Below are 11653 nucleotides of genomic sequence, written 5' to 3' on the forward strand. Positions count from 1 at the left end.
TTATCCTTTAGGGTCACAGCTAGTGTCCAATTCAGTAACTAACTACAAGGGGTCCACCAGCAGCAGCTCTTTACATGAAGAACACACACTTCAATGAAAGAGAAGGTAGGAAGCATTGCTTTCTGATGTGTTGGGTGTCTCACCTCTATGATAGATAATTAAGGCAGAGAAGAAAGGTTTGAATTAAATATTATTTTCCACACTGAAGCCAGCTTGAAAGCAGTTGAGGACATGGAAGAAGAATCTGAAGAATGAGAATCGGGTGGGGGTTGGTAGGACAAATTTGGCCAGTTGCCTATTTTTGTAAATAAAGTTTTATTAGATGGTAGCTAATGCCCCTTCATTTACGTGTTGTCTATGGTTGCTTTCAAGCTACAGTGGCAGAGTTGAATAGTTGTGACAGAGGTCATATGGCCCCCCAGAATATTTGCTCTCTGGCTCTTGCTGTAATTTGCTAATATCTGGACTAAAGAAAAAATTCTCATTCAATGAATTCTGCAAGGAAGTGTATTAAACATGAGATCTGGTTTGTCACATCCCTCAGTTCTCTTTCCTTACCTGGAACTACCTTGGATTTCCGATGTAATAGTCTTAGGCATAGTATAGCCTGATTTAGTGACTTAAGACTAGCTAGCATTTACTGGAAACCTGCAATGTTGATACATTTATCCAGAAGCTGCAGCGATATTATTATTAAAATACGTGTATTTTTATTGATTAGCAATGTAGGGGGAGCAGGGGGCCTTATAACTATATGCAAGGGATGTCTCTTTATTTTTGCAATTAGCGACACCTCCAGGCATTTATTTTACTTTTTGCTTCTACTGAGTATCCACCTGACATCAGAGCACTAGATACTATATAAGAAAAGTGCATGTGGTAAATGAGGTGAATTCACCTTGACTGGAGATGACTGACTGTGGTGCCATAATTGGGGTTTTTCCAAATGAAGATGGTTGTCAGAGTACCCAAGCTCATGAGAAAGCTGCTCAAGGGCCGGAAGCACACAGGACTTACTCATCAGTACCTCCCCAGCACAAAGAAGGGCTTGACACTTAGTAAAAGCTCAGGGACTGAATATTGTTAGCAAAACAATTTAGCAATAATGTCATTAATCTCTAACCCTTGACCATCTAGATTATTATTGTTAAACAGAATGTGATTAGAGAAAACAGAGTTAGACCTTGATAAATAATGTGAACACCTTTAGTTTTTCAGTCTCTGCATTTCTTGGGTAGTACATTTCTCCTAAGCAATGTGTAGGCTTTGCTATTCACCCAAATAACATCAACAACATTACATACTAGGAGGAATAAAAAAAAATTCTCTATCAGAAAAGGGGGTTCTAGAAAAGTAAGCTGCATATTTAACTTTTGGAAATTATGAATATTACCTGATTTTCCTTAATGTGTATATAATTTAATCCCTAACAGGGGCTTTATTTGAAATAAAATAATGGATAGAGGGGATAACTCATATGCTAAGATACATTAAAGCAATGCAACCTCCATTAGATAACATAAAAGTCCAATCTACAGAAAGAATACTATTGATTTGAAATGGGGCCTTAAAACAGAAAAAAACAAAACAAAACAAAACAGATCTAAGTTTTATTTTATCCTTCAACTGGAAAGTATGGCTGCTTCATCTAACTGGTTTTGAAATCTAGTTTAATAGAACATCTCTTTTGCACAACTAGTCAGCTCCCAACATTTTGATTGCAAAATGAACGGCATTTACTTTGATATCTTTAATTATCACTCATTTGGAGGACAGCGTGAAACACTTTTCCAATTGGTGTTTTAGAATCATGAGTCAAAGGAAAAGAATGACAAATTAGCCAGCTGGAGAAGAAAGAGACAGCTCGCTGGGGCTGTTAGAGTCTTTGTGGATACTTTAAAGTAAGATGAAAGGAAAGGAAAGGTGCTGCTGGCCACACATGCTCAATAACTGAAATACTAAAACAGTTTCACCACATATTAATAACAAATTAGTAGGAAACTTAAAGACTTACTCAACATAATAAGTGCCATATATGGGATCATCAATTTTTTCCCAGCCATATGGAAGCTCTGAAAAATAAAGAATTATTTCTTTCAGTAAAGAAGCAACAGATATCACAATTTCTAATAAAAAGTAATACAATTTAATTGTTCACGGATTGCAGAAGTAGTCTACCAAAGTGGAATAAAGCATTCAGAGTCAGCACCAAATTTCTGACGCATATTGTAGGAACTACAAGAAGCACTGACTTAAAAATTGGGAGTTAAGACACAGAGCTGTCTTCTCCGCAGATATACTGCTGGGTCTAGCTGTTTATCCCATGCCAAGCGGTGGGATGGCACGTCCTCGTGTTATCACCACTCAAGGCAGTACAGAAGGCAAATTGCTTTCCTGAAAGTGCATACGGTTCTCTTATTTATTTGTATTGTTAAAAGGAGTATTTCAGGATAAAGATCCTATTGTCAAAATACATTTCCGAGGATTGCAAACTGTTTCTGATGACTGAAACAAACGCATTATAAATTCTCAATTGACGTCCCATGATTCAAGATGGTTAGCTTGCTGTTCTCTCCACATGGGTCAGAATATGAATGCTGGCAATACGCTCTCTGGGCATATTTTTTTTATAAAGTCTGAAACTGTAAGCCCACTTTCCTTGGCAGTATGATTTACATTTCCCATTCTTCATGGCTAATTTTTATACATACACATTTAAAATATCAACAATATTGTAAAGGCTTCTATAAGCAAAAACACGCTATTTGAAAACAAGGCTTTGCTTTATGATACTGTTGTCCAAACACAATGAGCCTTTATAATTATTAACTCTTATAAGTATGATGAATATTATATTTTTCTTGATAGATATTAATTATATATAGAGAGAGAACTTGGAATCTAAGTCAGATATATTGGCGTGCTTTATATGATATACTTAAATGAAATTTACAAGTCTTACTATTGTAGTAATAACACATGTTCACTATAGACAAGGCATAGTTATAAAAAGAAAATTAGAAACATCTGCAATGTTGCCGTCCAGAGATAGCCACTGTTAATATTTTGGTGAATATCCTTTGAATATTTTTAGACATAGATGAATACAAATATTTTTTTAAGAAATTAGATCATATAGTGCATATTGTTTTTGTAGCCTGGTATTTTTTTTTTTTAAGATTTTATTTATTTATTTGAGAGAGAGAGAATGAGAGACAGAGAGCACGAGAGGGAAGAGGGCAGAGGGAGAAGCAGACCCCCTGCTCAGCAGGGAGCCCGATGAGGGACTCCATCACGGGACTCCAGGATCATGACCTGAGCCGAAGGCAGTCGCTTAACCAATTGAACCACCCAGGCGCCCTGGAGCCTGGTATTTCTACCTAACAAGATACCACAGGCATCTTCAATGTGAATGAGCATTACTGTACAATATCACTTAAAAGCGGCCAAGCAGTGGTCTGTAGTGTGGCTAGAGCCTGGATGACCCCACCTCTTCTGTCACTGAGTATTTGGGACTTTCCAGTTTTTACCTGTTATATACCATCTGTCTTGGACTTACTAAAACCTAAATCTTTCATCATTTTCCTAATAATTTAATAGTAATAAATTACTAGAAGTGGAATTTGGGAGTAAAGGGCATATACCCTTTTAGGGCTTTTGATATAAATTGCCAGATTATCGCTGTCCCACTCACAAAATAGAACAGTTTGTAATCTCACTGGGGGTTTCTGAATAACTTTGTTTTTCTGTACTGTCAAATTAAATGCAGGTCTGCAGTCCTTCATCCAAAACTTTTAGGGACAGTTAGGTTTGGGAATTAAGAATTTTTCTGATTTTCAGAAGTTAACATGATGCAAATGCCTTCTGTCCCGTAACACTCCGAGCAGAGTCCGGGAAAGCAGTTAATAATCAAACACATGAGTATTTATGCAACCATAATTATGTAATTTGCACTAAAAGGCACAAATAAGGAGTACTTCGTATCAGGTAACACCATTTTGCTTCCGGAGTGTCCAAGTCAGGTTACGCTTTGCTGCCAAATGAGTTACAAAAGGCAGTTTTTAGAACTTTTGAATTGTTGGATATGCAGATAAGGTACTGCGTATCATTATTTTAAAAAAACCAACCAAATTGATTTTAAAATGGCAGTTTGTAGTTGTTTTAAGTTACCTTTCTTGGGTTGCTAGCTGGTTCGAACATTTTTTATATGTTTATCCTCAGGCAATTATTTTTTCTTTCGTACCTTTCTCATTTTTTAAAGTCAATTCATAAGAGTTCTTTACTTATAAAGGATATTAACCCTTTATAACATGTTGCATATATGTTTTTAAGTTTGTTTAGATTTAATTTTGTTGAACATTTTCTTTTTCTTTTTTTATTATGTTATGTTAATCACCATACATTACATCATTAGTTTTTGATGTAGTGTTCCATAATTCATTGTTTGCGTATAACACCCAGGGCTCTATTCAGTATGTGCCCTCTTTAATACCCATCACCAGACTAACCCATCCCCTCACCCCCCTCCCCTCTGGAACCCTCAGGTTGTTTCTCAGAGTCCATAGTCTCTCATGGTTCGTCTCGCCCTCCAATTTCCCCCCTTCATTTTTCCCTTCCTGCTATCTTCTTCTTTTTCTTCTTCTTCTTTTAACATATAATGTATTATTTGTCTCAGAGGTACAGGTCTGTAATTCAACAGTCTTGCACAATTCACAGCGCTCACCATAGCACATACCCTCCCCAATGTCTATCACCCAGCCACCCCATCCCTCCTAACCCCCACCACTCCATCAACCCTCAGTTTGTTTCCGGAGATTAAGAATTCCTCATATCAGTGAGGTCATATGATACATGTCTTTTTCTGATTGACTTATTTCGCTCAGCATAATACCCTCCAGTTCCATCCACGTCGTTGCAAATGGCAAGATCTCATTCCTTTTGATGGCTGCATAATATTCCATGGTGTGTATATATACATATATACACATATATATGTATATATACACACCACATCTTCTTTATCCATTCATCTGTCGATGGACATCTTGGCTCTTTCCACAGTTTGGCTATTGTGGACATTGCTGCTATAAGCATCGGGGTGCACGTACCCCTTTGAATCCCTACTTTTGTATCTTTGGGGTAAATACCCAGTAGTGTAGTATTTCAACAAATTCAGTGATTAGATATTCTTATCATTGCTGGATCATATGGTAGCTCTATTTTCAACTTTTTGAGGAACCTCCATACTGTTTTCCAGAGTGGCTGCACGAGCTTGCATTCCCACCAACAGTGTAGGAGGGTTCCCCTTTCTCCGCATCCCTGCCAACATCTGTCATTTCCTGACTTGTTAATTTTAGCCATCCTGACTGGTGTGAGGTGGTATCTCATTGAGGTTTTGATTTGTATTTCCCTGATGCCAAGGGATTTTGAGCACTTTTTCATGTGTTGAACATTTTCTTTAACACAGATGTTTTAAATTTTATTTGGTAAATTCCTCAGTGTTTCCCTTTATGGCTCTGTCATTGGAGCCTAGCTTAAATACTGAAGATATTTTTCTAGTGTTTCTTTTTTTCTTTTAACATGAAGTCTAGGCTATGACTTTATTTTTCTTAGATTAGTCATGTCTTAATAAACATATAGTACCTTAAGAAATTTTTCTTTCAAAATGATAATAAGAGTATTACTGAATATTTACTATGATCAAGGTACTGATGGGTTTTCCATGTGTTAACTCATTTACCCTAACAGCAGCTGAGAATTTAAAATCCCTATATTCTGCTTTTAGTGAGCTTAACCAATTTAGATATCAATTAAGACACTCTTTCTAGCAGAGCATAAACAACACTTAATTTAGATTAAGGACAATAACAGTCCAGATGATTTTCACCAAATCCCCCAAGCTATGGGAGAATTTGGCTATTAAAAAGAAGAATCCGTTTGACAGATATCTGCTGAGGGCCCTTTACAAGCAACTAAAGTAAAAGAATATACAGATGATAGCAATTGATATTATGACTATTATTAATATGGCTGAATACATGGATTCATAGTTATAACAGATTTAATATCATCTCATGAATATAATAATATGTAAAATAATCACATTCACTAATATATAGCTAACATGGTTAATTTTATGTGACTAGTCCTGTGTCTTTTTTTTTTTTTTGAAGTCCTGTGTCTTAATGATATTGTTAGATGAAAACATTTCATGGTCAAAATTTTAAAATTATATTTTATAATGTAAACTATTTCTTCACTTATTCCTCATCTTTGATGCTTTGATTTAATTACTAATTCTAAGCAATACATCACAAAAGTACAGTTAATTGATTCTTTATTTTTGTAGATTTGCAATGCAAACTATTTATTTAGCATCCTGCCCTATTTGCCACCACAAAGTATTCATCAGAATTTAGGGGGACTCTGATTTGCTTTGCCTTACATATCAATATATTGTTTGTTTGCTTGCTTGTTCCACATTTCCAAAATAAATTACTAATTCATTCCAAAACAAAATATATGCTATAAACATTTATACTCTAAGTATTAAGTACTTCAAGCATTTTCACTATTAGTGATCCATGACTCACATTTTTGGGGGAAGGGGAAGTAATGTTTATTAAACATTTTATTTCGGATATGTGAATTGCAATCTTATTTTTTTATATTTTCTACCATATTTGGCCCAAGGGAGAAGAGATAGAAAAACATAATGAGAACTAAATGCTATGTGCCAGGTATTGTTTCAGGTACATCATGAAAAAACAAATCACTTAATCCTCAAAATTAACTTGACTTGACTTAATCCTCAAAATTTATAAGATGAGGAAATGGAGATACCAAGAGGTTCTAACAGTTAATGGGTCAATTTTTAAACTCATATGTCTGAATTCAGAGCCTGCATTTTAATTACTTTATTAACTTATTAATTTTTCATTTATTTATTTTGAGACAAGATGATACATTGTAGCTCTAACCTGTTATAAAGAGCTGTTATTCATTTCATTTTAAATTATTTGCAAGGAATTAACGGATGAATGTTACAAGAAACCAGCAACAGATATATACATCAGTTCATTTGTAAATGTGGCAGAATGGGTATACAAATCTACAATCAATGAATATAATGCTCTCTCTGTGTGTATGAATATGTATGTGTGTGTGTGCACATGTGTGTGTGCATTCCCCTTAATGATGTTTTCTTGAATAGCAAAGAAAGGTCGAGACTAGTATGTTAATGAAAAACCACAAGTTTTTCTTCACTCATAAAAAGACAAGTCATAAAATAAACTTAAAATTATAAGCTGAATAGTATATATATCTAGATGATGAAAAGTTAAGAAAGTTAAGAGTCATCTTTCACTGTGAAAATGAACTATTGGACTTGAATTAGTCTTTAAAAACCAATTCCTTCTCTTTAAAATTAAGCTAACAACTGAGAAAAAGAATTTCCAGTTTTGTACTATTTGCTCAATTAGGCAAGCATGTAGCTTGGAGCTCTTGGGTCCTGGGTTATTTAGAGTATGGTATTCAACAATACCTGACACATTTGAGAATGATTAAGGTCACACTAATGAAAGAATAACATATACTGTGCAACAGGGGAAAATAAACACTTGAGATCAACAAGGTTAATGCTGCATTAAAAACTGTTTTAATTGAGATTTTCTTCAGGCCATGGAACCATAGAGCAAATTCAGTGATTACATATTCTTATCATGATCCACCCTGCAGAGGTCTGTGTTACTGTCGAGATTAACTTGTAGTCAGTCCAGACTCTAAGAGGATCAAAAGATAAAAGAAGCATCCAGTTATGCTTGGATTCGGCCACAGCCACCATGCTCTATTTTTTTTCTTATTTGCTCTTTCTAATTTATTTGTTTGTTTGTTTCTATTTATTTGTTATGTCCATTTTCAATGCAAAAAAACAAGACTCCTTTATGCTAGCTCACGAGAAGCAGTTTTCAGGCTGCAACTGGGAAACTTGTAGAATCCAAGGACAGTATTTCTTTTGGAAATGGGACCCGAATACTGTACAGCTGTAAGAAATCTAGGATACACTACCTTAGGATATCTCAGAAAGATCCCTTCATCTCACTCACTTGGTCTTTTAAACTAAGCCGCTTTTCTTTGTGTCTCTGTTTTTCTCTCAGTTCCAAAGTACATCTTTCTTTTCTACTGACTGTCTACTTCTGCTTGCTCATCTTGTGTATGTCCTGGAATGGCCACCCCATACTTGACTCTATGTTACTTTTTATCTCAAGCACTGATAGCACTACTTTGATCTTTGAGTTTCTCAATTCTGTGACCTACTTCCCCAAAGGATTCATGAATCCAGCTCATTTTCTTCAAAACAGATTCAAGTTACTTGACCTGGAAAGTCATTGTAACAGTTGCCTTCAGGTCAAGAATCCACCCACAGAATAATCGGGTATGGCTGACAACTGTGCCCTTTTGGTAGATACAGAGCCACATCTGGCAAAGTCAAATAGAGGGATATTCTGTAAAAGAACTGGTCAGTCTGTACTCTTCAAAAGTGTCAAGGTCATGAAATAGAAAAACAGACTGAGTTTCCTCACAGTATGAAGGAAACTAATGAGACAGGGAAACTAAATGCATTGTGGGATCGGGTCCTGGACCAGAAAAAGGAAATTAATGGGACGGCTGGCAAAATTCAAGTAAGGTTTATAGATTAGTTAATATTCTACATAATGTTAATTTCCTGGCTTCAGTAATTGCACTTACAAAAGATGTTAACATTAGTGGAAGCTAGGTGAGAGGTACATGGAAACACTGTAGTATTTTGCAATTTTTTTGGAAGTCTAAAATACTTTCAAAATGAACACTGAAAAAAGCTATTTTACCAACTCTCCATATCAATTAGATGACTTCTACTCACACTTCATTAATATCCCATCCAATATGTGTAACACTGAACTCATTTGAATAATGTTAAGTTTTTAAACAAAATGAGAATGTAGGATTTTGTATTTCTATTCTTCTTTTATATTATGTTGAATTTTTTCCATAGACAATTCCAAGAGACTTTTAATTTTACTATTTTACAGTTTTGGTTTTTTTTTTCTGTTGCCTATCTTTCTGCTTCCTGGAGAAACTAGGTTAATACATTTATATTTAAGTGTTACTGCATCTCAAATCTTGGAAGATACAGATTCAATAATATGGTTCAAAATCTGGAGTCAGACTTTGTTCCTTTTCTGGGGGCACTGTCTCCTATGAGCCACAGCATGGGTTATGTTAACTCTTATAAGGTTGTGTGGAGGCCCATCCTCTTGGACAGCTTAAAATTCTCTCCAAAACCAGAAAGGCAGATGAATTTAGGAAGCATACAAAGTAGTAAAATATTGGAAACAAGAACAGAGACTAGAATGAGAAACCATTTCCTTTAACCCTATATTACTGTTTTGGGCTAAGGTTTTTTTTTTTTTTTTTTTTTTTTAATTTAGACTCTTCCTATTGTGTTTTAGAGGTAATGACATTACAACAGAACATAAGAAACATACAAAGTTTCCCTAGTTCAAATAATATCATGTATAGTATACCATATGGTAATAGTTAATACTCATAGTAAAATCTTTTCCTCCAATCTTTATTAGATTTTTGTTGTATACAGAGTATACAAATTAGGAAATATAATTAAAATTTTCTGGAAAAGTTATATATAACTTGTTTCCAAGTAGTTCTTAGGAGTTTTAGCAGTCATTAGGAATATAAGTGAGTTATACAAGAGTCCTTAGTGTGAGTTTTTATAAGAAAAAAGAAGGAAGAGAAGGATACTGTGAAAGAATAAAATACACAAAAGATGACTTTTTAAATTAATAACCTTTATTTTATTTTTGTCTCTTCTTTTCCTGTATTCAAAATGCATTTGTAATTATAAAAGCAAATTCTGAAAACATTCTCGTTTTTAACAAAATCCATTCAATATTGATATATGAAGAAATGTGCACTCGATAATGTTTTGGGCACCCAAGGGCCCTTTCCTACCTGGAAAAAAGCTAGCAAATATAGATGTGAACTTTTGCAATGCTAACTTAAAGACGGCAGAGTACTGTAACCTATTTGAGATGATGACAAGAAATGGTGGCTGGAAGACATGGCACAAGAAAAGAATACTACCTGGAAAAGACTCAGAAAAAGTCATATTTGGTTTAAGTTTGCAAGCTTCACTTGAAGGTCAAAAAGTGATGAACCTAGTGTTTTTCTTTATATTACTAGGGCTCTGGAGAAAGGTCTGGCTGTAAAGTAAGATCTGGAAAGTAAGTATGTGCCAAGAACTTTGAAATATACAACTCCAGTTTCCTCTTAACCTGTTTAAGTCTATGCTAATCCATCCATTGATCTATCTATTTATCATCATTATCTACTTCAAATTATTTATTGAAGCATACTGGGCTCCTCTACTGTAAGGGCTGACATCTAAATTTTAACCTCTCTGCTTATCCTGAAAGGCCATAAATATCCACTAAGAGAGCAATAAAACCACCTATAATGCATACCTACAACATAATTAGGAGAAAGAAAATACAATGAACTCAAAAGTTATATGTAAGTAGAGACATAAATGCCCCAAACTAGCACAGTCAGCTCAGGAGCCCATTCTGGATCAGAAAGGTGGAGAGTGTGCAGAGAAAAGGAGAGGGCACCAGGACCGGGGGATGAAAAAAACAGAAAAAAATCACCCTCAGAAAGATAAATTCTTATCCTGAGTGGGGAAATGCTGACAGCAGACCTGGTTGATCAGAACATAGCTACTGCGGGGTTGAATGCAAAGGGTTTGGGAATGAACAGAATGAGAAGTGCAGTCTTGAGAAGGCACTGCTTAAGAAGAAGAGGGGGCTGATGTCAATGGAGGAAATGGCCCTTAGACATTTGGTTATGACAGGAAAGAAGCATGAAGTAGAAATTAAGTATTTGCAGAAACAAAACAGAATTCTAGGACCATAAGACATACGAGTACTCTCTGGGGGAAAAAAAAAAAAGATGTCATTCACTAAAGAATCGGTACTTCACAAAAGAAACAGAAGAGGGTGCTCCTGAACTAGGAAAGTAGTAACTCACCAAAATCCTTTATTTTTGCTTAGATAAAACTATTACTGTTGGTCTATGAAAAAAAAATTCAAAATCAATAGAAAATAGATAATATTCATACTTTAAGAAATCAGAAATAAGAGTTGTAATAATACAGCTAATGGAAATTTGCTATCTCCATCAAAAGAAAACAAAAAGCACAAATGAGAAAATTGTAATGAATCTCAAGATATTTTGAAACAAGCATCTACAAACATAGAAAGACTTTTTGAATCAAAATTTAAAAGCTCTTAACAGACAAAAAGCGTAAAGATAGAGTTGACCAAAATCAGAAAATAAATTTAAAAAAATATTATTTGAAATTCAAACTAAATTACAAGCTGCCCAAGAGAATATAGATTCAATTGAAAATATAATAGGATCACTGAGGAAAGACATGACAATAGTCAAGAGAACAAAATGAAATAAACAAAAGGTAAAAAGAATCAGAAAGTAATCATTAATACAGAGGATAAAGATAATCCACTATATGTATAATTGGAATACATGAAAAGAAGAAGAAGAAGAAGAAGAAGAAGAAGAAGAAGAAGAAGAAGAA

General features: G+C 34.7%; 1 protein-coding gene across 1 annotated transcript in view; it reads right to left on the reverse strand.

The window, feature by feature from the left end:
* Window positions 1-11653, reverse strand: part of MAGI2 (membrane associated guanylate kinase, WW and PDZ domain containing 2) — a 1284239-nt gene that overhangs the window by 258938 nt on the left and 1013648 nt on the right. The window contains exon 7 of the mRNA XM_035020443.1: window positions 2015-2072. Coding sequence (XP_034876334.1) covers window positions 2015-2072 — 58 coding nt within the window. The remainder of the gene's footprint in view (window positions 1-2014; window positions 2073-11653) is intronic.

The sequence above is a fragment of the Mirounga leonina genome, unplaced genomic scaffold (assembly GCF_011800145.1).
Source record: "Mirounga leonina isolate KUSES-001 unplaced genomic scaffold, KU_Mleo_1.0 Mir_174, whole genome shotgun sequence".
In the NCBI taxonomy this organism is placed as follows: domain Eukaryota; kingdom Metazoa; phylum Chordata; class Mammalia; order Carnivora; family Phocidae; genus Mirounga; species Mirounga leonina.